This window comes from Phallusia mammillata, chromosome 2 (assembly GCF_965637545.1).
Source record: "Phallusia mammillata chromosome 2, kaPhaMamm4.hap1.1, whole genome shotgun sequence".
In the NCBI taxonomy this organism is placed as follows: Eukaryota; Metazoa; Chordata; class Ascidiacea; order Phlebobranchia; family Ascidiidae; genus Phallusia; species Phallusia mammillata.
Genome location: NC_137253.1, coordinates 11,305,069 through 11,332,354, shown reverse-complemented (window position 1 = coordinate 11,332,354; position 27,286 = coordinate 11,305,069). Strand labels below are relative to the sequence as shown.

General features: G+C 36.9%; 2 protein-coding genes and 1 long non-coding RNA gene across 3 annotated transcripts; 1 reads left to right on the top strand and 2 right to left on the bottom strand.

Moving 5' to 3' along the window:
• Window positions 1-6,327: 6,327 nt before the first annotated feature.
• On the bottom strand, window positions 6,328-7,905 carry LOC145214634 (uncharacterized). The gene is made up of 3 exons (XR_013857089.1): window positions 6,980-7,905; window positions 6,797-6,843; window positions 6,328-6,466 (listed from the first exon to the last, which is right to left on the bottom strand). It is a non-coding gene; the product is annotated as an uncharacterized LOC145214634 (long non-coding RNA).
• Window positions 7,906-14,796: 6,891 nt separating this feature from the next.
• LOC145213979 (thioredoxin reductase 2, mitochondrial-like) lies at window positions 14,797-20,926 on the top strand. Its single transcript, XM_080082397.1, has 15 exons — window positions 14,797-14,951; window positions 16,002-16,102; window positions 16,323-16,448; window positions 17,054-17,198; window positions 17,343-17,417; window positions 17,480-17,618; window positions 17,674-17,744; window positions 17,807-17,826; window positions 17,987-18,078; window positions 18,139-18,313; window positions 18,372-18,508; window positions 18,830-19,018; window positions 19,274-19,443; window positions 20,148-20,327; window positions 20,699-20,926. The coding sequence occupies exons 2-14, from the start codon at window positions 16,027-16,029 to the stop codon at window positions 20,269-20,271; spliced, it is 1,539 nt and encodes a 512-aa protein (XP_079938523.1). The 5' UTR covers window positions 14,797-14,951; window positions 16,002-16,026; the 3' UTR covers window positions 20,272-20,327; window positions 20,699-20,926.
• Window positions 20,927-20,998: 72 nt separating this feature from the next.
• On the bottom strand, window positions 20,999-25,809 carry LOC145213980 (intelectin-1-like). Its single transcript, XM_080082398.1, has 6 exons — window positions 25,699-25,809; window positions 25,291-25,504; window positions 24,020-24,418; window positions 23,070-23,422; window positions 21,839-22,099; window positions 20,999-21,511 (listed from the first exon to the last, which is right to left on the bottom strand). Exons 3-6 carry the CDS (start codon window positions 24,072-24,074, stop codon window positions 21,278-21,280), a joined length of 903 nt encoding a protein of 300 aa, XP_079938524.1. The 5' UTR covers window positions 24,075-24,418; window positions 25,291-25,504; window positions 25,699-25,809; the 3' UTR covers window positions 20,999-21,277.
• Window positions 25,810-27,286: the final 1,477 nt, after the last annotated feature.

Below are 27,286 nucleotides of genomic sequence, written 5' to 3'. Positions count from 1 at the left end.
CTGGTAGTCTATCTAGGTTTGTAACTTCACAAGTGAATAAAATTCCTTCTGGCGTTGCCGTTATAAAGAAGAACAAATTTAAGTATTCAGTTTAGAACAATCATAATACGCCAGGCCCATTAAAGGCGCGAAACCGAATCCGTCGGTCACCAAGCATTCACATCTATTGTAAGGCGTTTAGAACAATAGATGGTTTTGTCCTTTTTTGTGTTAAACTCATGCCTTCCGGATGTAACTCTGCTATGCAAAATCCACGATTGTTTTAAACTTTCGCACAATCCAGTATGTATGTGTCGAAACCCCGTTACATAGGGTGTCTGTTCTATTCAACTTTTTGCTAGTGAATACATGTAAAATAACCACATGGAATTTAAGTATCCAGTTTAGAATAATCATAATACTCCAGGCCCATTGATGGCGCGAAACCGAATCTGTCGGTCACCAGGCATTCACACATATTGTAAGCCGTTTTTAACAATAGATGGTATAGTTGTCCGTGGCGTGTTAAACTCTTACCTTCCGCATGTAACTCTGCTATGAAAAATCCACGATTGAATTAAACTTTCGCACAATCCAGTATGTATGTGTCGAAACCCCGTTACATATAACGGGGTTTCGACACATACATACTGCATTGTGGTTGTCTGAACTATTCAACTTTTCTCTATCGAATGCATGCAAATGTGCTATTGTAATGAGCGCGTACGCAGATTGTTAATTTCTTGTTGTATTGTGTACCAACATGGTTTCGATTTCGCTTCCTTGCATTATGTTAAAGCTTTTTTATGCACCGTATTGTTTTCGTCTACTTGTTTGTTCCATTACAATATTCTATATTTTCAAAGATTTTTTAAGAGATAACTTATTTTAAAAGCTCATTTCTCTGGTGATTTTCTACAAACTCGTTGTTTGTCTGTAGTATTGTTTGTTTTTCTGCCTAGTATTTAACAAAGAACAGTTGTTGTCTCTGCCAATATTTAATATGTTTCTTATGCTCGTTTCACCTTATTTGAAATCACACGTTTCAAGTACCGCTACATTTTTCTGCCTGAACGACGCAGTGTTCTTGGACACTTGTGATTGGACGGCAAAATCATGTGACTTTTTGACTGCCTTACCCCCTTTTAGATTGGAGGCAGTTTTCGCTTGGACCCCGTCATGTTGAGATTGTGATTGGAAAACGTATGTTGTGTTGTCGAATAGGTGGAAAATCATTTTGTTTCGCAAGCAAGAATTTCATTTCCAAGTTGAATTAATCAGTTCTTTCATAGTTAAACGACATGTTTATTAAAATCGAGCTGAAATAAACAATCGAGGACTTGCTTTAAATCGTTTTAATGATTAAAATTAAATCGTTTAAAGGTTTTAATGATTGATGATTGAAGGCAGTTTTAATGATTAAACTCTTCTTCGTTCACGTCGTAACTTTCATCGACCGAATTCATCAAATCAGCCATCTCTCTTGCCAGGTCCCTGTCAGCATCTGTAACCGACAAATGTGAAAAGCATTAGTCAAAATGCCATTATACACAATCGTCTTGTTTACAACATATCTGTGTCAAAAATCGAGGAAACCCTCAAACGATATATATAAGGGCGTACAGTCGCCAACCTGCACAACGCTACCCATTGTAGGTTGCTCAGATTATAATAAATACAGAAAAACAAATAAGTTCTACAGAGTCCAATGGTTCAATTCGTTAACACCGAAATGCAAAAATCTAAAACTTACAACTGAACCTTAACATGCCATAACAAAGCTCGAAAAACAATGTCACTTCCGTTTAGTAGATGTAGACATTAAAGACTGAAAAAAACTGTACCTTCCATTTCCATTAATACTTGAAGTGCACGAAGATTCCGCTTATCCCTGTTACAAAAATCGACGCGTTTAGTGCATGCCTAACAATTATAGTGTGCACAGTGATTTCACAACCAGTACAATGGACAAAGTTTAAATGAAGCCATTAAAGCTAAACTAATACAAAATAAGAACCAAGTCTTACCATTTCGATACCAAGTGGGCAATACCTTTGATCGCATGAGCAATAAAGGCTTCTGATGTTTGGAAGCAGATCAAAGAAAAAACACAAAACAACAAAGTCCAATTTGCCATAGTGCTAGGTTATCTATGTTCAACTTCAGTAATGAATCAAAGTACATTTATCAATGCAGTTATAAGCGGCAACCAATTTAAATTTTAGGTTTAATTAAAACAATAGACGATATTGCTGTCACTACTGTAGCTTGTTTAACTTATGCCTTCCTTCAACTTTGGTATTTGTGCAAATTTATAAAAGTTATTAGATAAGTGCAAAACTCATTTTCGTTCATGTCAAGCAATAATTTTATTAACGACTTTAAATAAACCAATTTTGTGATCGTTAGTCGACGTGTTTTTGTACATATGAGCGGAAATAAACAATCGAGACCCCTGCTCAAAACCATCTGTATTTTATAGCAACACAGATCAGGCAGTTTTAATGATTAAACTATTCGTCGTTAACGTCGTAACTTTCATCGACCGAATCCATCAAATCAGCCATCTCTCTTGCCAGGTCTCTGTCAGCATCTGTAACAGACAGGTGTGAAAAGTAACCGGTCTAAAAGGCAAATGGTTTCTGTTGAAAAAGTGGCACCTACACTACATGCAAAAAGAAAATTGGAATATTCCATCAGCGCCTAATCGCTAGTTATGTTATAAATTCGTGACGTCAAAATGATCCAAGCATCTTGCTGTATATCGAATTGCGATGCATTTGATAAGAATTTTATGCATTAAACATTCAATCCATGCTAGAAAGACTTACACACTCAACGTTGTTTGCAAAACTTATACGTACAAAACTGGTTCTCTAAATCATGCAAAGAGTTCTAACAGCAAGCTACTGTTTCCATCGCTATGTTTGCTTCGTGATATTACCCGGGCCTTTTGCGGTTGCCCGGTCATATTCGCTCACGAGGACATTAGCTTTTTCTGTATTCTTTTACCAACTTGTTAGTCGTTGGGAAGCAATACTTAAAAACGGCACTTTTGGTGGTGGTATATTTAGTTCTTAGTGCCCAAAACTTATAACCTAACATTAACATGGCAGGGTAGGGTAGGTGCTTGGAAAAACACACTATATTTGCGTTTAAGAGTCGATATGTTCTCTAAATCCGGACCGAATTTGCAATAATAAAACTTGTACCTTCCATTTCCATTATTGCTTGAAGTGCACTGAGATTGCGTTTGTCCCTGTGTAAAAAAAATCGACAAGTTTACAGTGCCTGCCTAATCAATGTTCAGTGCACGAAGTTTAAATGAAGTCATTAAAACAGGATTAAATACAAAATAACAATATTCTCATCTTAACATCTGGAGATCAACTTTGCAATACCCTTGATCGCATGAGAAATAAAGGCATCTGATGTTTGGTAGCATATCAAAGAAAAAACACAAAACAACAAAGTCCAATTTGCCATACTGGTAGTCTATCTAGGTTTGTAACTTTACAAGTGAATAAAATTCCTTCTGGCGTTGCCGTTATAAAGAAGAACAAATTTAAGTATTCAGTTTAGAACAATCATAATACGCCAGGCCCATTAAAGGCGCGAAACCGAATCCGTCGGTCACCAAGCACTCACACATATTGTAAGGCGTTTAGAACAATAGATGGTTTTGTCCTTTTTCGTGATGTAACTCTGCTATGCAAAATCCACGATTGTTTTAAGTTTTCGCACAATCCAGTATGTATGTGTCGAAACCAGTGGCGGCTCGTGCCTAAAATTTGTGGGGGTGCTGCCCCCACAAATTTTAGCCTTTACTGAACATATATAAGTTGGCAATATATTGAAAAGCTACATTTCTAGTTTTCTAGCCATTTGTTTTGTGTAGAAAAACAAGTAACACAAATCTTAACTAGCAACTCCATTGTGACGTAATTTTTGTTACGCAATAATGTACACGAGTGTAAACAGCAGACGGCATCATTTGTGTATTTTGTTTACTTGCACAGCGACGGGCCAAACACAATAACGTTCAGTAATAATGTGAAAAACAAAAACACACGTGGCACAGCTTCGAAACGAAGCGGTTGTAAATACGGTAAAACACAACAGTAATATAGAAAAAATAGATATAAATGAGTCGAAAAAGGTCGAAGTATTTCAGTTCGACAACAAAAATTGTCATGTTTCATTTAAGTAAATTTAGTCACAGTCGGCGTTTTCAACATATTCTATGACACTTCACAGATTATTGTCACACAAAAAAACTAGCCATACAGCTTTTTATTGGTATCATAACTAACAAATTTAACAACCACATTACATTGGTTTCAGAACTTGTTCATTTAAACATCTTTCTTGAATTTTTGTGTACAGACTATTAATTGTATTTTAGTTTCTTAACTGCTATAATTGCTGCTTGCTGGCAAATAGCTTATAATTTCTTTTTTAAGTGCAAAACGCCTTCAAGCTTTAAAATTTACAACACTCTCACTTAAATTTAAACCATATTTTTAAATCTTGTGCTTCCTTTTTCCAACCAAAATGAATTATGAAGTTATAGTTTGGGCATGATAATTGATAGCTTTTTCCTTGATTTCCAAATGACAATTAAGAAACTTTTTTCTATTTAGAGCTAGCACTGCAAGTGCAAGTCTTTTGGAAATATTGGTGTTCCTCAGAAAAATTGGCATCTTTTTCAGTGTTATAAAGAACTGTTTTGCCTTTGAAGAAATCATGGAAAGAGCAAAAAAGGATTTTTCATCCTAGTAATGATTTTTTTGTCTTCATTTCAAAATTCCTGTTGCTTGCAGTTGTTTGTTCTGCATTTGATATTGCCTGAATTTCAGTGAGGCATTTAACTTCACAGTCACGAATTTAATTTTTCTTTGGTAGCATTTTTGGAACTAAAACTGAGTATTTCTTGTTGTTGCTTATTCCTGCATGACATTGGAGTAGCAGATGTTTTGTCCCATACTATCACAACTCTTTTTAATTCAGTTATTTATTATAAAGCTTAATTGTGACTTTTAAAGGTGTTAGATGACCTTTTTTTCTGTTTCAAGGTGTTTGATACACTTTTTTAATTCAATGATAACTGTAAAAACTGAAACTCACTTACAGTCATCTTAAAAAGTCACGACTAACAGTCAAACAATAAATTTAATGATAGCAAAATAATTATTTAACTGCACTCACTGTCGAACTTAAAAACACAGTACACGGGTTTGGCTTTGGAGCTCACTGACGCGAAGCAGACCACACAACTAGCGCTACGTCACGGGAGGGGCTGCGCGAGCCACAGCCCCCTCTCGCCTATTACGCCCGGCATGTAGCTTTTCCAAGTGCGCATGCGCACAACTGAAAACGTCATGAAACGTCACGAAACTGGAGCTGCAGCTCCGCCATAGATAACTTATCATTATTTTGATTTTTTTTTGAATAATACAAAATTTTTACTAATTTTATTTTAATAAATGCCGATTAATGCCATAAAAGTTATTCTTAGTATACACTGACCAAACATAAAAACTATATGTAAAGATTGTTTTGTATAACAACTTGGAATAGGAATGTCAAGTAAAAATACTGGGGGTGCTGCAGCTCCGCAGCCCCCTCGCACGAGCCGCCCCTGGTCGAAACCCCGTTACATGGGGTGTCTGTACTATTCAACTTTTCGCTATCGAATGCATGTAAATGTGCTATTGTATAACGAGTGCGTACGCAGATTGTTAGTTTCTTGTTATATTGTCCACCAACATGGTTTCGATTTCGGTTCCTTGTATTATGTTAAAGCTTTTTTTGTGCACGGTATTGTTTTCGTCTACTTGTTTGCTCCATTGCAATATTCTATGTTTTCAAGATTTTTTTAAGAGATAACTTATTTTGAAAGCTTATTTCTCTGGTGATTTTCTACAAACTCGTTGTTTGTCTCCAGTATTGTTTTTTTTTCTGCCTAATATTTAACAAAGAACAGTTGTTGTCACTGCCAATATTTAATATGTCTCCTATTCTCGTTTCACCTTATTTGAAATCACACGTTTCAAGTACCGTTACACTTTCCTGTCTAATCGACGCAGAGTTCGTTAACAGTTGTGATTGGACAGCGAGATAATGTGACTTTTTAACTACCTTACTCCCTTTTAGATTAGAGGCAGTTTTCGCTTGGACCCCGTGATGTTGAGATTGTGATTGGAAAACATATGTTGTGTTTTTGAATAGGTGGAAAAATCATTTTGTTTCGCAAGCAAGAGTTTCATTTTCAAGTTAAATTAATCAGTTCTTTCATAGTTAGACGACATGTTTATTAAAATCGAGCTGAAATAAACAATCGAGGACTTGCTCTAAATCGTATGTATTGTGCAACAACACAAATTTAGGTAGTTTTAATGATTATACTCTTCTTCGTTCTCGTCGTAACTTTTATCGACGGAATCCATCAAATCAGCCATCTCTCTTGCCAGGTCCCTGTCAGCATCTGTAACAGACAAATGTGAAAAGTACTAGTCAAAATGCCATTATACACAATCGTCTTGTTGACAACAAGTCTGTGTCAAAATCGAGGAAACCCTCAAACGACATATAAGGGCATACAGTGCTTAAAGTACACAATGCTATCCATTGTAGGTTGTTCAGATTATAATAAATATAGAAAAACAAATAAGTTCTGCAGAGTCCAATGGTTCAATTCGCTAACACCGAAATGCAATGATCTAAAACTTACAACCGATCGAACCATAACATGTCATAACAAAGGCTGGAAAAACAATGATAACTTTATTAGAGTCTGTTATGAAAAAAACTGTACCTTCCATATCCATTAATGCTTGAAGTGCACGAAGATTCCGTTTATCCCTGTTACAAAAATCGACGAATTTAGTGCGTGCCTAACAATTATAGTGTGCACAGTGATTTCACAACCAGTACAATGGGCAAAGTTTAAATGAAGCCATTAAAGCTAAACTAATACAAAATAAGAACCAAGTCTTACCATTTCGATACCAAGTGGGCAATACCTTTGATCGCATGAGCAATAAAGGCTTCTGATGTTTGGAAGCAGATCAAAGAAAAAACACAAAACAACAAAGTCCAATTTGCCATACTGCTAGGTTATCTATGTTCAACTTCAGTAATGAATCAAAGTACATTTATCAATGCAGTTATAAGCGGCAACCAATTTAAATTTAGGTTTAAAACAATAGACGATATTGTTGTCACTACTGTAGCTTGTTTAAGTTATGCCTTCTCTCAACTCTGCTATGCAAAATCGACCATTGTTTTAAACTTGCGCATAATACAACATCTATCAGCGAAAACATCAAATCATTGTGTAAGTTAACTATTTACCTTTTTGTCAGCGCATACATGTAAATGTGCTATCATCGCCAATCATGCCCTATTTACATATTTCTGCTTAAAAAAAGCTTTCACAGCCAGATCCCTAAGATTTACATAGCAAGTATAAGCGTTACCATTTATAACCACACTACTTATTTGCGATTGTCTCAAATCCATTGACAGTGGAATGTACGAGTCAAATAGAGTCCAGTATTTGCGACTCAGGAGGTATAAACAGAATGATTTGACGATTAAATAACAATTGTTTTGATTAAATCTAATTGCTTTAATTGAATGCCCTTTGCTTGTTTCGGCCTTTTTTGCCTTTTAAACGCTGTAAATCAGTTATTAATTTAAAAAAGAAGTGAAAATTTGCTTTAGCACAGCATGTAGCCAATTGGCAAAACATGCTTATCTTTACATTATTGATGCACAGAATCGGATAAATTAGGTTGGAACGAAACCGAATATTCAGCAGTTAAAATAACAATTAGCCCAAATCCATAATAGTACATGTCCTGACGCGAAGTCGTACGTTATATATGTTTATTTGTCTGCAGTGAACGAAACGATGCTGTACGGGTTTAATTGGTTTTAGCACATAATTATTAACTGATACCTGAAACACAAAACGTCGCTTGGGAGAAAAACAAACAATATCAAAATGCTTGGTAACATGTCGTAAAGTCCAGGTCTGTCAAACTCGCGGCCCGCGGGCCGCATGCGGCCCACAAACAGTCAACAAAAATTTTAGTATTTTGTCAGAATATTATCTAATTATACTAAATATTTCTTACTTTTCAAAGTGAAAGCTATTATTTAAACATACTTTTACCTAAATTCAATTTATAAATACAAATTCATATGTTATGAAAAGAAATGATACTAATTAAACCGTTCCTCATAGTTTCAGTCAAGAATGTACAACCTGCGGCCCTACGACCGCATTAAACTAAATGTTCTGGCGGCGGTGATGTAATTAAAACTCCTTTGCCAAAACTTTTGATTTTCAAACTGCCCTAAACAGATTTTTGTGGTACTGAAAAGAGCATTACCAGCCTAGCAGCCATATGCGCCAGACTTTTTGTAGGCCTATTGTGCGCAAACAATGCGAAAAAACAGCTACGAAAAGCGTACAATAAAGATTATGACGTAATAAATAGTTAAAACTGATATTCACATTGTGCAGCTCAATCTGTACATTAAGTTGGAAATTAATGTGGGCATTGGGGCGTCAATGAATAGATGGTATATATATATATGATATAAACCTTTTTCTTTACATCTGTAATTTTGAAACAAAAACCAGCAGATAATTGGCGCCTGTTGGTAAAATAAGGATCTGCAATGCGGCCGTCGTAGCGAAAAGGTTGTTTAAGTGTATAAAAGTAGATGAAAAATCACATGCGGCCCTCGGCATAATTTCCAAACTGCAATGTGCCCCCCCGAACCCCACGAGTTTGACACCCCTGTCGTAAACGACGTTACAGATTCAACAACGGTTATAGCAGCAGTTAACGGTAGTAAATTTTCAATTGCATTTCTCGCGCAAGAGTTGCTGGTGCAACCTAGAAGTTTTTGCTTATTTTTGTGAATTTTCACATAAAGTAAATCTTGGCGGCCACCATAATCGCCATACTGCAAGCTTCCGCACACAAAATTATACAATAAATTCAAATCATAATTTAAATACACTTAAGAAACAATGGTCTACTTTAAGACAGTCACGGAAACTGTATGCATGCAAGAAAATTAATTCTTAGAGCCAAATGCGGACAACAATCAGAGTGGGTATAAAACTGACTTGCTGATTCCGTTTAACCATTCGTCAACTAACTACGGAATAAAACACTTACCAAGGTATGTTGATCATAAAAAGTTACTAGTTGACGAATTGCGGTTTATGTACGTGGCATTCCACAATAAAATCTAAACCTCATAACTTCTTAACTTTTGTTATTTACTCAAATGTGAGGTGTAAAGATTACAATGTTATTTCAGAAACGTTATGTTCACGATTTAAAATACTTGATATACGTTCGTACTACCTTTCTTTTAAGCTTTTAATTTTGCAGATGAACATCACTCCATTAATCCTTTTCGTTTCTGCATTCCTACTCATTGGCGACACTGAGGCTTTCTGGAGTCGGCGCCGTCGCAGCGTCCAGCAACGCCCCAGAGGGCCACGAACCCAAAGAGGCGGACCCCCTCCTCAAGGATGTCCTCAACTCGGCCCACCACCCCCAGGTTATCAGCAAGGTGTCCCACAACCCCCTAGGGGACCTCCACCGCCTGGGTACCGACCAGGACCCCCGAGGGGCACTCGTGGTCCAAGACCTGCTGGACCAATAAGGCCAAGACGCAGAGGAGATGAAGAGTTAAGCGACGTAGAACAGTTAAAACAACTGTTGCTTGCCACCAATAACAAAGGTAATGCACGAGATCGAATATTTTCATTGCAAAACTATTAAATCTTACCTTATATTTTGTAGATTTCGACGTGGTTGACAATGAAATCCTAAATCAGATCTTAGATCAACTTCAAGAATGAATAGAGTTTAGCTGTTCGAGTGCAGGAACAAGTGACAACCGTATTTCGTGAAATTGTTCCAATGTTGCTCATCAATAAATTTAAAAATAAGTTGAACATGCTGCGTGAACTTTCTGTGGATAATGCATAAAAGAGCAGAGTCAGTTTTAAATGCAATAAAGGTTATTTTAGATTTTTGAGAAAAAATTGGTTTGCAAATAGGTTTACAAATTGACCCACAATGCGCTTTAGAGTAGTCTGGATTCTAGAGTGGACAATACAGTTATTTTCAAGCTAAAAGGGTGACCTTCTTTCTCTGCATGGACTTTACATTTGCAAAATAAACTATTGCAAAGGGGCCTTATGAGGCTTAACATACCAATATTTTAAACAAAATAATATATACCACACTAGATATTGATAGAGCTGAGCGCAAGCGATTGACTTGTTTCGTTACTTGTGTTGGAAGTTATTAAGGGAGAACGCACTGAAACACTGTATTTTGAGAGCATTGCTCAACAGAAGAAATAATTTTCACAAAAATTATGCTTATTCGGTCGGCTTTGACACCGAAATTGCTTAGCAGACCCCATTTTAGGAAATCGTTGTGATAGGTTAAAAAATGAAAATGCTGCAAGAAAGCGTGGGTCTTGAATCATTGGCCTTAATTTGCGTCAAAAGAGACAACCAAAATGATAAGCTGGACAACTACACCAACGCTTTTCAGCCTGATCGAAACAGCAAGAGTTGACACGTAATTGGCCATTTCAGTTTTGATATCCAGCCCCTTAAGACTAGGGTTGGCATACGTCAGGATTTTCCCTGTCAGGGAATTTAGTGTTTAAATCTGCGTCAGGGAGAAAAGTTAAAATGTACTTAAAGTCAGGAATTTAAGAAAAATATATATATGCACCATGAAATTAATGTACCAACGAAGAAAGTTTAGTTAGCTGCAACAGCGTCTATACTCTATACCAGGGGTCTCAAACACGCGGCCCGCGGGCCCCATGCGGCCCGCAAAGGGTTTTTGTGCGGCCCGCGAAGTAACTTTTTAGAAGTTCTGTGTTTTACTCTGGCGGAATACCAGTTTTGACTAGAAAGTTTACATAATACAATCAATTTTTTATTAGTGGTATATGTCACATTTTCACAAGATAATCGAACTGGCTCATTTTTAGAATCAGCAATTGCGATTGTTGCGTCATATTTCATACATTGTTACGTAATTTTAGGGCATTGTTTCCACACAAAGCAATAAAGCACAGTTGACTTTCACTTTGCTACACTGTATATCTGTTTGTTATTAATTACAATAGTGCTTTTTAATGTAGCTAATGGCACAAATGAACATTTAATCTTGCAATATTTTGTTCGATATCGACCCCTGCTCTTTACCATGAAACGCAACGATGTAAAGTGACGGCGCACATGTTAACGCACAAGGTTACTGTTTCGTTTTGTAGTGTGTGTGCGCGCGTAACAATACCTGTTTGTTACCAGTTGTCTAAAAATCCGCGTCTGAAGAACACAGCGTTCAATGCTACGTGGAAACGTAGAAAATTTTATTTGCTTTAACTGTGAACCTAATATACAAGGTACTAACTAACAACAAAAGTCGAATGTCGTGAGACAAAAAAAAAACGATTTTACGGTGGCATTTTATTTCAAATTTAAGGAGGTCTTCGTGGCTCCCCGTGTTTTTGTTCTGTGTGAAATTTATCCGATTGGTTTTTAGAGTAGTAAAGGTTGGCCACCCCTGTAATATGTGCTTATTGTTTGAAGGATAGTAAGAGTAGTGAGCCTTATTAGCCTTAAAAACTTAACTAAAAAGAAGCCTACGCAAAAGTTAATTGGCAAGGATATTTACCATTTTCTCTTGTCGCCGTCCGCGTTGCTTCCGAATATTCTAAATTTATCCCCGAATAGAAGTGTTTGGATCGCAAAAACGTAGCGGTTCTCAAAGTGCATGGGTCCGCGAAAATTAACGTAGCGGTTCTCAAACTGGGGTCCGAGAAAATGTGGAAGTAATTCTGTATTATTATTTGGCGTCAGTTTGTGCAACTGAATAAGATCAAAGTGAAAATGAGAATCGACCTTCTCCATTGCTAAACAATAGGCTTTATTGCATGACAACTAACAAAAATGCAATTGTTTGCGCACAATTCTAATGTTTTTGTCTTGTCTGTGATGTCATATTTGGATCATTGTTATGCGCAATTTTGCATAACTAGGTAAATTCCTACAATCAACTTTCGTTTTTCTGAAATACACATTCAGGCTTAAGGACCGCGAGTCCTCGAAATAATGGCAAAGGGGCCGTTAGAGAAAATAACGAAAAGTATGAGAACCACTGGGTTAACGCAACTGAGGTAAATTTTCTCAGGGATTGTGTTTTATAAAATATGACAACCCTACTTTAAGACTGTTATGGGTGTGCGTCGCACCGGTCACACTGCCCTATTGTGGTGCCTGCTCATATGTCTTTCCAATCTTTATAATTTTAACAACAAGGGATTAGCCCTGGTTTTCACAATTTATGAAAAGGTAAAACAAATGTCTGCTGGTTAGCAAGTTATGAGGTAAATGCATTTTTTTTACAGTTAAGGCGCTCATGTCAGAACCTACTTCAGACAAAGTTTGCAACATACCGACAGATGACGGCTGATTTGTATTATAAGGGAAACTTAGGCAGGAATCCTAAAGCATTATGCGAAGTTAGCTGGGGAGTACGAACTTGATACACAACACCTCAGTTTACGTTTGTTGGCAAGTGCTTCCTTTTGAAATATTTTAAACGTGAAAGGTGAAGTAAAAAGGTTAAAAATGACCCAGTAAGACAACATTTCCATTTTAAGTGATACAATGCACATATGGTATGCATACAAAAACACTTGTTACAGTATAGTTTATCATATAGCATACCTTTGTTCACAAATTTGGATTCACAAACAAAGAGATCACCGGCAAAATTGTGTCACGAAATTTGCCTACATTGGCTGCTTTGTTGTCAGTTTTGTGTAAACATTCTTCTTAATCATGAAACAATAGCCTCATTATGCAAGAACAATCAAACCAACAACGACCATTTGCTTTTACCAAAATCCGGAACCTATACAACACCTTAAAATATGGATTTTTGTCAGGAAAAGCTGTAAGCAAATTTGCATTAAAGCTGCCTATATAAACAGCTGGAAGGCTATAAGGCATCAGTCACAACTTAAAAAGGTTGTTGACTAAGCACAAGGATGGTTAAGAATCAAGCAACTGAATGCTCTTTGCTTTGCAGTGCTTGTATTGCATGCTTCAGATACCACCAGTCGTGGTGTAAATAAAAAATGCCAAACTTTGCTTCGGAAAACATTGTTGTTTGAAAAATGAAGCAACACGTTTATGTTTGATGCAATACAAGCACTGCACCAAAGTGCTTTGTTTTAGCATCCCCAAAGTATTTAAAACGTGTTTGCAGTTAGCTTACTGCAGTCAACCATGTAGGCATTGAAATTACAAGCCGTCTTCGAGTATTAATCGTTATAACCTTAGTTTTAAAATAGGTAAAAACAAACTACTTAACTTTGCTTGAAAAGATGGGCAAAATTTTTCTGCTTGCTCTTGTATGTTCTGTTCTACTGTCGTGTGGCGTCGATTCCTGGGGCAGGCGTCGATCTTCCACTGGCGCTGGGGCTGCCGGAGGCCAACGTCGTCGAAGTTTCTTTGGCAGACTGAAGAAAATCGCCGGAACAGTTTCACAAGTTGCTGGACATGTCGGGGAATGGGCTCAGAAAGTTAGCAACTGGTAAGCATTGATATTAGCTAGTTGTTGCTAAAATCAGTCAAACTTCGAACGTTGTAACACGGTGCTTTGAGCCTCTAATGGTTTAAAGAAAAACTTTAAATTGCGAACGCAAGCTGGTATTACGAAATTGCGAATAGCTTCAGTTAATCACAAAAATTTTACCCATATTATGAAAAGTGTAAAGTCTCTTTTTCATCGCCAACGAAAAGTAAAAAATTGACCAAGAGCACATGGTGTAAGTTTTCGTAAGTATATTGATTAAATAGTATTTGTAACGCTGATTTTACAAGTACAAGTAGATACCTAAAGTCATTTTCTTTTAATCTTTAAGGGATGAAGAAAAACTCCGCGATCTAGAAGAGGAACTTCAAAGACAAGGTAACTTTTTTTCCTTTAAAGTCACAGAAGAAAATCGCATAAGCACTAAACCGAACAATTGGCCGAATACTTTAAAAAAATAGAGAGTAGCTTTCAGGTATAGGCATATTTTTCACCCGGATATCAAAAATTCAGATAAAACGCAAAAATCTAGTGACAGTAACCAGTAATATGCTAACCGGTTCGCTAGTCTCATAAAATTTCGTGTGACGGTTTTATAGAACCGGTGCGAACTGGCTCAATCCCACCTCTGGGTATAACGATTAACATTGTTTTACAGAGGATGCAGACAATGAGATGGACGAAAATATTGAGGCTCTGCTGAGCGAAACGGAAAACTGATCAACTGGCGGTTATCATATTTTGCCGTTTCTGTTATAAAACGACCAACGCAAAATACAAAATTCTATGCAAACAATGCGTGTATGAAAACTAGTTAAAACTGAAAAGCTGTAGTAGTTTTTAAAATTAGGCTTCAAACTGCATTAGGCTTCAAACTGTGCGAAAAAAGAGCAGTAAAGACCCGCTAAAACCCGCTAAAACCTAAACCACAACACTACTATACCAAGGAACTGTAGGTATTATCCACCGCTGTGTTTGGTTGCAGGCACCGAGGCGAAGAGCCGTAAATTGCTTTTGATACCTGGAGCACAAAAACGTGAAACGCCAACAATTAAGGCCCGTTTACACTATGCGTAACGCGCTCGCTCAAACCTGCGTAAGTTTGTTTGTTTCATTTTTTCTGTCTGGTTTCACGCTTGACTGACTTCGGGCGCTCAAGTCTCGTAGAAATAAGCGAGCGATCGCCTACCGAGCGTTTTTCTGCGTATCAAGCTGCTTGAACCTGCGAAAACGGTTTGTGTTCACGCTGCTTGCGGGTTTGTAATTGAAAAAAGTTGGTTCATTTGCCGAAAATGAATGATGGTGCGTTATTTACCTCAAATTTAATTATTTATTACATTGTTATGATTGTATGTTGTGTTTTTTGTGTTCAAGCATGGTAATTAAGTGCATTTAAAATGTACATTCTACCCAGTACAGGGGACTACATGCTATAAAAACATTAAAGTGAGATAAACATGCCATAAATCTGTACAACAACATACTAAACAATCCTGTATGATTATCGAGATGCAAAATCATGTTTACTAACAAAATATCATTTAATTTAGATTCATAAAAAACTTTTTCGAATCTAAAATAGGTAACAATGAATTTATGTGATGAATTTTGGTCATCGATAGTTGCTGTGAGCTAAAAATGAAGTCGGGTATGTTATTTAGTACACTTAGGTACGCGCCGAAAATCGCAGTGTAAACGGAAGGGGTCGCCAGGTTAGGTTAGGTTAGGCGCCGCTAAGCACAGTGTAAACGGGCCTTTAGCTGTGCTTCCTATTTTTAGGATTGTTTTCCAAATTAACTTTTGGCAATTTTTACCTATTTTATTGGAACACGATCAAATGCCGCTTCAAACATTTGAAATAATGTTTAGACTTTAGAACAGTGGTTCTCAACTCGTTTCAGGCCATGGACCACCGAACTAGTAAAAATAATATCATGGACCATTTCATTTTTGAGCAAGTTTGAGGTAGGCATACGAAACAACCATTTGAGCTTAAAACATAATTTTTGAACCGATGTTCAAGAAGTGAGATATAATTATTAACAGCTAACAATTTAATACTCTTTCAACGTGTAATATGCAATCATCTCTAGTTTATCACTTAATTTAGTGGATGTCCTGTGGACCACCCAAAAAGTCGTCATGGACCACTAGTGGTCCATGGACCACCAGTTGAGAACCACTGCTTTAGAATTTAGGATGAAAAAAGGAGACAAAGATTTGTTTGATCTCTATTAAAAGCGCACCGAACAACAACGGTAGTTCCCCTCCATCGGTAGAAACGTGCTTAGTCATGTGCAAAGTCATGCAAATTGTATCCAAGTTTACAGTTTAGTAAATTTTTGTTTCAAGTCAAAGGCGTGCCTGCTGGAGAAGCATGCGTTTTCTGAGAACTTCGTTGCTCCTACAGAAAACAGTTCTTTGTCATGGCAACCGACGATTCGTTTCGAAAGGTAGCCTACGGTTTTTGTTGTTTTTAATAACAAAACAATTCTGACTACTTAAAATGTTTCCCTAATATTCTCACCATTTAATAATTGTAACAAAATATGGGATGCTGAGTAACATTTACAGCAGACAGCATTAAAGTACTGATTTACGTAAAGAAAACATTTGCATAAGCAATTTATTGTTACAAATAACAACAACTAAAACAAATTTGGTTTTTTTCAGTGACTGTTAACAAGTATGATTTAATCGTTGTGGGTGGTGGTTCTGGAGGGTTGGCATGTGCAAAGGAAGCAGCAGATTTAGGAAAGAATGTGGCAGTATTGGACTATGTTACTCCAAGCCCACAAGGTTTGTACTAAATATGTGCTTAAACATGATTTCAAGTGTGCTTTTGTAAATGGGTTAAAATTATTTTTAAGATATCCCCAAATGTGTAATATGCTGTTAAAACTTCTTGCTGTGTTAAACTGCTGTGTTATTTTCTTGAATATTTTGTCATGGACTGTTTGTCCAGTCTGCAGAACATGGCAGTTCCCGACAAGATCTCGCGTGTGCAAGACTTATATGTACCGCGTGCGCGCCTGCACGACCCATAAGTTTGCGTGCAAGACCAATTTCAGCAGGCGCAAATCAAGTAAAAGAGGTCATAACAGCCCAATTAGACGTCTTTGGTGCAAAATTTACTCGTGCAAACCCCAAAAGTTTGCGTGCAAAAAATTTTGTTTAAAAAAAAAATTGCGCATGCAGTTGCCATACTCTGCAGACTGGCTGTTTGTGATGTACTAGCAATTTTATATTGTGCCAACCTCAAAGATTTAAGTCCCTACTACATAACAAGCAAGTTTAGCTATTTACTAACTGTGCCTTTTACTATTTTGCACATCATAACATCCCAATAAAGAGCAGTTAGTTCTAACTCGTTGATTGTGGAGAAATAAACTTAACATTATTAGGAACTCGGTGGGATATTGGAGGAACATGTGTTAATGTTGGTTGTATTCCAAAAAAACTTATGCACCAGGCAGCTTTGATGCGGCACCAGTTTGCTAATGCTAAAAGCTATGGTTGGAAGTCTGATGTTTTGCCTGAACATGACTGGTAAGATTTACATCAAGCTGGTATGAACCATTTATTTAAGTACAGGAAGATTTAAGGAATGTAAAAATACAAACTTGGCGTGTTATTTTTTGAATATAGTCATACCCTAAAAATATATTTAAGCAACTGCTGTTTATGTTTAAGGACAACACTATCTTCTGCTGTCCAAATGTACATTAGAAGTTTAAACTGGGGACACAAAGTTCAACTTACCGAAAAGTAAAGTTTCTTACTATGAGCTACGATATTTATTTGTATTTAAGCCTATTGTTTTATTGCAGAAACATTACATATATTAATGGCAAAGGTTCATTTGTTGACAAAAATACAATTCAGGCTGTGAACAAAAAAGGCAAAAAGACAATAATATTTGGTGACAACATTGTCTTAGCAGTTGGTGGAAGACCAAGATATCCCAATGTAAGAAAATGGATGTTTTATTTTACTACAGTAAGGGCAATGATCTTATTAACAGATCCCTGGGGCTGAAGAACACTGCATATCGAGTGATGATATTTTTTGGCAACAAAAGCCTCCAGGAAAAACGTAAATACTGTTGTTGCTTTTTGCTTTACTGAAAATTAAATAAGTTTTTTGTTTGTTTTAAGGCTAGTTGTTGGAAGCAGTTGTATCCTTTCTACTTGTGTAAACAAATTTGTTTTAATTTTCCTTTTTAAAAGCAACATTACACTAAAATTTAGGAAGCAAATTAGTGTAAAAACTAAAGCAACAAAGAACATGAAACTAAGCTATACCTAAAAACCTTAACATACTCCCAACTACAAAAGATGTAGGATTGGAATGTGCTGGGTTTCTGCATGGTTTGGGTTTTAACACAACACTAATGATCAGGTCTATACCCCTCAGAGGTTTTGACCAGGTAAAAAGTATTTTTCTTTCAAAATTCAGGCAACATTTCTGAATAAAGTTTATGATTTAGCAAATTGCGCATCTCATAACTGATCACATGGCTGCTGAAAAGATGAAAATTCAGTGGTCACAAATTCCTAAATCAATAACCAAACTGGACGATGGCATTTTGTCAGTTGAATCTGAAACTCTTGGTTCTGGTGAAACAAGTTTTGATCGCTATGATACTGTTTTGTTGGCAATAGGTAAGTTTATTTATTTGTTTTGTTGGCAATAGGTAAGTTTACAAGGGTAAATTTTCAGGAAGGGACCCTGTCACCTCTAGCCTTGACCTGGATCAGGCAGAAGTTCAAGTGGATGAAAAATCAGGCAAGATAATTGTAGATGATGAGGAACGGACAAACATCCATAATGTTTATGCCATTGGTGATGTAGCATTTGTGAGTACATTATTGCAGAAACATTTATTGTACAAGTCAGACTAAGTAATAAACTCAGTGACCTCTGATCTCTAATCCTATGTTTATATTACCTATTTTTTTAATACCATGTAGACACTTACTTATTACTGGTGAGGTTTATGTGATTTGCTTAAAGTTTCCTTAAAGATATGATTGAGATAAAATTAAAAATAATGGAATAAATACAGATCTTTTTATCTCCCAAGGGACATTGTTTTTCTTAACAACGAACAAAAGATTTAGACAGCTACAATATTTTCGACATAAAGCGACCCAATTCTAATCATTTTTTGTCTGCAGGGTCGACCAGAATTGACCCCTGTCGCTATTAAAGCCGGAAAACTCTTGGCTCGACGTCTCTTTTCTGACTCCAATAAACTAACTGATTATGAAAATGTGCCTACCACTGTGTTCACACCACTCGAGTATAGTTGTGTTGGTTTGAGTGAAGAAGACGCGATCGCCAAGTACGGAAATAGCAATGTGGAGGTATGGCTTAAATTTAACTGTATAAGTTCAACATTTCTTCAACATCTTAAACATTTTCGAAACGTGCTGTGTAGGTCTCCTAAGAAACTCGTAATTTTGTTTATTTTTGTATAGGTCTGTATGTTTTGTTTACGGTAAAATATCGAACATGTGTTTCTCGTCGTTGAACGTACGTAAAAACTGTAGAAAAAGGCTCGTAAATATTTTCTCAACGAACGATGTTTTTTACTATTTTCCTTTACATTTTTTCAACAGGTCTATCACGCTTTTTACAAGCCTTTGGAATACGCTTTACCTGAACAAAACCACGAGCAGTGTTACATCAAAATGGTGTCGTTTCGGGATGGTAGCAAACCGGTTATCGGCCTTCACTTTTTAGGCCCAAATGCTGGGGAAGTTATGCAAGGGTTTGCTGTGGCTATGAGGTACGTGGACAATTTTCAAATCATTTTCTTTAAAAAAGCTTCATTGGTTTGAGCCTGTGGTACCGGACCTTTTAGTAACAACTGACCCTTTTTTGAAATATATTAAGCTTAAAATTATACCCCTTGGTACAATTTTGCTCATGTTCGTTTGTAACTTGATTTGAATCTTTAAAAGCAATCCAGGTTGGAGCCGGTTTTAGTCCATCAGATATCCTGCATAACATTTAGTAGTGTTCCACATCAAATTCCCAGCCACATAAAATTGTGTCAAAGTTTTGAAAGTCCACAATGTGTATTTGCGAAAAGGTTTCTGTCAGAAGTTACCACAAATCTTTGTAGATGGTAGCATTTACCTCGACGGCGTCTATGTTTACTTGAAACGCCACAAGGAATATCAGTGTTAATGTGTCTATTCGTGTTCGTGATTATTCCCCGTCCTGTCTGCTTTAACTTGTTGAACGCTTTCTCAGACAAATGCCAAACTTTCAGTTGTATTCCTGATTAAATGCGACAGCACATACACTTTTCACCTAATCCAATTAAAACCCACGTTTAACGCGAAAGCTTCACAGGTTATACAAAACTCACTTCCTTATGCAAAAGTGTAACACTCATTTGGTGTTAAGCTTTACATTTTGTCAGCATGGTGTGCTATAAGTTCAAACGCCTAAGAACACATAAAGACCCATTATTACATGATACAGGTGCGGTGTATCACGTGACAAACTAGCAAGCACGGTGGGGATTCACCCGACTTGTGCGGAGGAAATAGTTAAGCTTCACATCACAAAACGGTCGGGTTTGGATCCGACTGTCACCGGTTGCTGAGGTTAAGAGACCGCTTGCGAGCGCCTCTGGTGAACAGGCTTTGTTGCCTTAAACAAGTAAGAAAGGCGTTATTCTTTATCTGTTTGCGTTTGTGTGTGCATTTAATTGCGTTTCAAAAGAATCATGGTGACATATATTAGTAATACAATTGCCAGGTAAGCTCCATAAAGTTGATAATATGCCTGGCAGCAACAGATTATACACAAAAACTATTTTTTTAACATTTTCGACTATAGGTCTATAGCCACTTAAAAACCGGTTGAGAAACGCTGTTATAGTCGAATTCTTTTCTTGTTGCAAACTCTTTGATATATGCAACCAGCTGTTGCATCCCTTCTTTATTTTTTGAACTTTCATGCAAATTTGAAGACTAAACGTATAGGTGATTTTGTTCTCGTCTATTACATATTGTTGTGGTTTTTTACAGGAAGCCCTGTTCTAATCCGCCGCTGCAAGCGCATTTCTTTCTGTGACATCACACAACCTTTTATGACGTAACCACTCTCAATTCGGTCACGGATGGGTGATTACTGATGGCGAGGGTGTATCAGCTTTTTGATGTTTATCTATGTTGTGTTGCAAACAGTGTGTTCTTCTTGTTTTTTTTGTGTGTTTTGTTTCGTGTTGTCCTTTAAACAAGAATTGTTTTGTTTTGGACTATTTCCAAAATTAAAATACTCTACCGGCAAAATATTTTCACTTGTATTTCTTTTTTAATTTACGTTTATTGTCTAATCAACTGGAAAACAGGTCCAACATCACAGTAAGCTTTTTGTAACTTTATCGCGCCCACAACCATTTAACATGAAATTTAGATGGTACCAAATAAAACGTTATGCACCATTATTATTAAGATCACAACTTGAGATTCATGGTACAAGCTCAGTTAAAAATAGTTTAAATTGTTTTTCTTTAACTTGTGTTCATTGTCACCCATAGAGATTATAATAATTTGCACCACGTGGTTTAGAAATTATCGTTTTAACCCATTTCAAAATTTACAAGCCTAGCGATAAAACAACAGAAACGTGGTTTCGATCAAATATTTGTCGACGCTCCAATCAGTGTGAGTTCCATAACCACTGTAAGTCCAACCAGCAAAGTCTCCACAGTATTTGGTACCGGCATTGTCTCCGGTCGAACCAAAGCAGGCGTGCGGAGCACCATAAGCAGAAGATTCGCTCAATTTCACACCAGGACATATAGCGAATGCGTCAAGATAGGTGTTCAGAGCACGAAACTAGAAATGTTACCATGTCAAAACAATCTTTGAAGAGAAAAGTTTACATTTCTCTTTTAGATGATTAGTGATATCTAACGACAAATATTAAGAAAATAATGTTGTTTTTTTAATTGGTAAGTTTAGTCACAGAAACGATTTTTTACGGTCAACAAATAGTTAAATAAACATAGCGTCAGGCAATACTAGTTGAATATTTACCCTTATAACATCCTAAGATTAGGCTTAGTAAAGTAAAATCGTTCTTGGCGAAATAAAGTCTTGCTAAAGTCTTGAAACTCTTGCTAGTTTCACCCGACCTTAAGTGCCACAATAACAACTCCTTACTTGAATATATCCCGGCGTTAAGTCCTGTTGTACGCTAGGACCAAAATGGCTGACCAGATCGCCACCATTGCCTTCGTCAAACACCACAGGTATTTGTGGGCCGTTGTCGGCTGGCCAAGAGTACTGATTTGATACAATAGGAAAGAAATACTTGTACATTTGAAACAAGTTTCCGTTGAAATAATCAAAGAAGTCTGATTCGGTTCTATATCTCATGTATGACGCCGGTCTCCAGTCCTCCAGTGGTGTGTCATTGGGAACCTAATAGTTACAACAACGGCTAGGTTTCTCAAAGTTGACTAACAGAGTTTCGTTGCGTTGTGACGTGCTTGCGTTTTATACTTTTGTTTACTTTGTTTATCGTGCACTGTACTAGTCGCATTTAGTGTTATACACCCTGATGAAGACGACCTGTATAGGACGTCGAAACGTAGGAATAAAAATACATTTGCCAGAAGAGCTCTATAAACTTAACAGAGTTGTTGTAGAACATGACAGACACATAAAAATAACAACCAACGAATAAATGTGGTATAGGCCTACCATTAGACCTCTTTTTAGAGGACATACGTCCTCATTTTAGACACAAAGCAAGTTGTCCTACGAGGACAATCAAATATCGCTCAAATGTCCACCTATAGAAATTTACTCAATATATATGTGGCAAGTACCTTTAAAAACAGCAACAATTACATCTTTAGCTTAACTTGTAAAGAAATATATGGTTGGATTTTACATAATTGGGGCACTGTAAACATATGTTTAGGGTAAGCTTTTATTTCTTGTGACCCAAAAGTAGCTTTTGACGTTCTTTTTGACAACATGTCCACCTATTTGGTATTGGAAATATAGTGGGCGTAAAAACATTTTTTTAAGTTTTGTAATGTCATGATTAACAACTTGTAAAGTTAGACAAACAAAATTTGCTTTACTGTATATGTCACATAAACTTATATCCAGTGGTGGGATTCAATTTTTTTGTCAGTCGGTTCTATCACAAAAGACATATTTTTCAGCCGGTTCTGTTACAAAAATGCCATTGACAGTAACCAGTAATGCTAACCGGTTAGCTGATCTCAAAAAATTTCGTGAGACGGTTCTATAGAACCGGTGCGAACCGAGTGAATCCCACCACCGCTTATATCACATCATAAGTTTTATTTCATGGCCTCGAGACAAATTAACGCCGTGACTTCATAAGATACCTTAATAAAAAATAATTTTATTCTACCTGCCAAATCATTAGATTCTTTGCTTTAATATCAAAGTAGCCAGGACTCTTAAAATCATCAGCGGTTGCCGAAATCACATTTCCAAATGTGTTTTGGTTCATCCAGTTTTCGGCTCGAGGTTGCAAAGACGATGCCCCTTGCTCACTTGACCATCTGTCACCTCTTGTACATCTTCCGTTATCTTGGGCGTTGTTTTCATGCACTGAAGCAATCAGGGTCCAGCCTCCCATGTTTGTAAGCATATCACAATACGTTTGATATTGGAATCCACGAGAATCTTCCAATGTGTAGATCCCACTTGGAGGACGGGTTACGGAATTATCAAGAATGTCTTTGCATGAGCTGTTTCTGGCTAAAAAAATAAATGCTTGTTAGGGCATATATCTTAACTAGAAGGGATGACTCCTTCACTTCGTTTTTGGCTGCTGAAACTGGTCCTCAAATATAATATTTGTGTCAAGTTGTTAACTTGTCGTAGGCTTGTTGCATTGTGTAAACCAGCGGTTCTCAACCAGGGCCCAAGCCCAAAATTTTCCTTTAGGGGGCCACGGTTCACAAAAGGTTGAGAACCACTGGTGTAAACAGTGACAACAGAGTTTTAAAGCGGGCCCGAACCCGACACGATATGCCTGGACCCCGGCCGAAACCCTAATCGTTTCGTTAGGCCGAAACCTTGCTTGACAAGCTTATATTAAAGAAGACATACGCAATGGACAACAATGGACAATGGTCTCGACAAGACGTTCGGGGCAGCTGTACATTAGCTTATAAAGCAAGAAGCTACTTAAGCTAGGTAATTTATACTTTCAAAATTACAACGGATATAGAATGTGAAGTCAGGCAAGAATCAAGCCCGTTTCTGAAAAAAGCAAAAGCCCTGTATATTCAGTTTGTAATATAATCGTAAGATATAACATTTGGTAAAAACTGTTTTGAAAATTAAAACTACCTGCTTTTGCAGCAACGACAAACAGCGATACAATAAACACCGAAGTCTTCATCATTTTGTTTTAGCAGGTTTGATTCCTCGCCACTTTCCGAAGTTAATGAAATTTATATCCCCATAAGTCTACGTAAAAGTTTCCCCGTGTTTGCCTTTGACTTATATTAGTATCGTGGGATCTGGTACATATGTTGTCTCATGTAATGTTGAAATTGGTAAAACCATTATTTGTCAACTTGACAACCTCGCAACCTTTTAGTCTGCAGAAATGACGTCACACTTCGTAGGTAAGATGTCAAGCAAATGTTTGCATTGTTGAAATTTGCTCTCCGCTGTTTGTTTTTTACTTACTTGAGAAGTCCAAGGGTCCCGGGCAAAATGACTCGCACGTCAATTCTCGCGGAACTGTGACAAACCAACAGATGTTAATATGATGTCATAAAATGTGTATTTAGGCGTTTTCTACAGTGCAGTCTTGAGAAGTGATGCACCGAACCCGCCTAAAAAAGTTCGGGCCGAAACCGAATATTCGGCCATGAAGCCGAATAATTTCGGTCGAATCAGGCCGAACCTAAAATCCCCTTTCTTATTGATGTTTTCAATTGAACCTTGTGTTGTTGGTGCGAGTGAACTCAATTTTGACACACTAAAATCACGTTCACAATGCGTAAGCTTTACTAAACATCAAATATTTTGCAAACAACGTGGCTCGTATTTTTTTAGATACAACAAACAGTTAATTTATGATGTTTCGAATGAGCGAAAATGAAATTTAAGGCCTTAATTCCATGCAATAAAAAAGTTCGGTTTCGGCCGAATTTTCAAGAAAGTTCGGGCCGAAACCGAAACATTGGTAAACCAAGGATTCGGCCGAAATGTTTCGACCAACCGAAACGTCGGTGCATCACTAGTCTTGAGTTCCTATAATTGAGTTAATTCGGCCACGATAGCAATAACAGTCATTGCATTTACGCCACCATTTTCACGCTGGAAGCAATATTATTTCACTAAAGACAAATATAAATTTGATCAATTATAATTAAGAGTTTATCTTGAAAAACATTTAAGCTGCTAAGTTTGTTTCGCCGTATCTTTTATTGTTTAGCAGTCGTTGCAATAAGATAGAGGAAAACGTTTCAAGTATTCTACATTTGAAACAAACCGGCGATCTAGTTCTATAGTCAATAAGAGAACGAGGGTATTTTAAAATTTGCCTAATTTGTCAGAGGATTTAGGTTTGTTTGGTCAATCATGTGTCATCACGCATCAGACTATACCTGAAAACGTAACAACCCACTGCCATCGACTGAAACTGTCTCAGGAATCATTTGACGGGTATTCAGGTGATGCAAAATGATTGTTGTGTGAAATACCATAAATCTCCGAAGAGAAACATTGCTCTTCAATGTTCGTTTGTTTTTGTGGTGCATTAACTTGATTCATTGGAAGCCATCACCCATCAACTTGCGTTCATTGTTTTTACTTTTTATCCTACAAACATCAATTTACATCAGTCGTTTATTCTTTCTTGATTCATTAAACCATTTAAACAGAGAATATCCTATTTCCGTTTGGTACCATAGTTTGCAGTCAAAATGTAAAATTTAATTTTTATTTAAAGCCTAAATTCAACAAAAAGATGTGTTGTACGTAAAAACGTGATCTTATACAGCTGAAATACTTACATTTAGCCACACATCTTTAAACTTCTTGAATGTCAATACAGCTAAAAAATCCAACCAGTTCTGAAAGCAATTCTATTTTTGGTGAAACCTAACATCTTACAGCATTTACAGTTACACTGTCACGTCATAAAAGTCAGCAAGCACTTGTCCCAGCAAAGAGTTATCTGACTTCACTTCAAGCTTATGTTAGTACAAGATGCTGAACTGTTTCTGTCTTCAAAGACCAAGATGACAACAACCTATTGCATGGTACATGGGGATGCAACAATTCAAATACAACAATCATACGTAAGTAAGTCTTTTACCATTTAAAGTCAGGATTCAATGTTAACTGCACATAAAAGTAAAATATAGAACTTATAACTTATATATAAGTAACTGACCAAGTTAATTTCCAACTGTTTGAGCAATGTTGGCAAAACTATGAGATAATCTAATTAAAATAAGTCAGCCCTACTTCCAAAACCAACTGTCTTTGACAAACCATGTCACCACTAACACCAAGAATCCTGTGTGTGCTTTGAAAATGACGTTTGTTGCCGCTCAAGTTTACTAATCAACCATGTGCGCCTTGGGAAAAATTGCAACCTGGACTCAAATTTGTGACACAGGTTCCCGAATCTTTTAATTTGGTTGACAAACTTTATGTTATATTTCATGGCTTTGCAGCAGGCCAAACACACAACAAAAAATTGTTCTTTCAAAAATGTATTAAGCTTCTTTTGGTAACAAATAACATATTTTTTTCTTTTTTTTTAACAAATAACATCTAAAATAAGCTATTGCTGCCAGGCATAATGTATGACCAAGTATTGCTCATCCAGCAGTTTTATTGTAAACAATCGACGTTTCGACGTCCTATACAAGATTTCTGTCTTGCAAGTTATGTCATTATCCTGATGAAGGCGTCTTGTATAGGACGTCGAAACGTCGATTGTTTACAATAAAACTGCTGGATGAGCAATACTTGGTCATAAATAACATCTAAATCACTGGTCGGCAACCGCCGGTCCGCGGCCCGCTACCGGTCCGTGAGGAGTTTGCTACCGGGCCGTATAATTTTTCAAGATAAATGCTATGAAACATTTTGCCTATGTATTCCGGGGATGATAAACTAATTTAAGCGTTTTTCTTGCTAAATATTTGTAGTTTTTTGAAGACCGGTCCGCGATAAAATTTTAGTTTCAAAAACGGTCCGCAGTGCAAAAAAGGTTGCCGACCCCTGATCTAAATGAAACTTATAGATTATAAAAAAACACAACCCATTTGCAGGTGTCAGTCGCACACATTCTTTACCAACGGCCACAAGCTTTCCCGAACCCGTTTTTATAAATTTGCACAAAAACATGTTAAGAAAAGTTGTCATTATCTATTTCATTATGACAATTTCATGGCTGCAGTTGCATCGTGGTAATCTCATGGCTGGAATTTTATCGCAGTATTTTCAGCGTGAAATTTTGTCGCAATAATATTATTGCCGCAATTTTATCGTGGTAATAAATACATCACTGTTCAGCAGGTTCATCCCGACAATTACATTGCAGTAGGCTCGTCGCAATTTCAGTATTTTTGGTAGTTTACTCTGCGG

Bases quoted from the DNA above. Each gene is read 5' to 3' on its own strand.
- LOC145213979 (XM_080082397.1), top strand. From the start codon at position 16,027: ATGCGTTTTCTGAGAACTTCGTTGCTCCTACAGAAAACAGTTCTTTGT. The intron at 17,745-17,806 runs GTAAATACTGTT...GTTTGTTTTAAG, and splicing joins CAAAAGCCTCCAGGAAAAAC to GCTAGTTGTTGGAAGCAGTT. The intron at 17,827-17,986 runs GTATCCTTTCTA...CAACTACAAAAG, and splicing joins GCTAGTTGTTGGAAGCAGTT to ATGTAGGATTGGAATGTGCT.
- LOC145213980 (XM_080082398.1), bottom strand. From the start codon at position 24,074: ATGATGAAGACTTCGGTGTTTATTGTATCGCTGTTTGTCGTTGCTGCA. The intron at 23,423-24,019 runs GTAGTTTTAATT...TTATTTTTTTAG, and splicing joins TGTCGTTGCTGCAAAAGCAG to CCAGAAACAGCTCATGCAAA. The intron at 22,100-23,069 runs GTAGAATAAAAT...TGTAACTATTAG, and splicing joins AGAATCTAATGATTTGGCAG to GTTCCCAATGACACACCACT.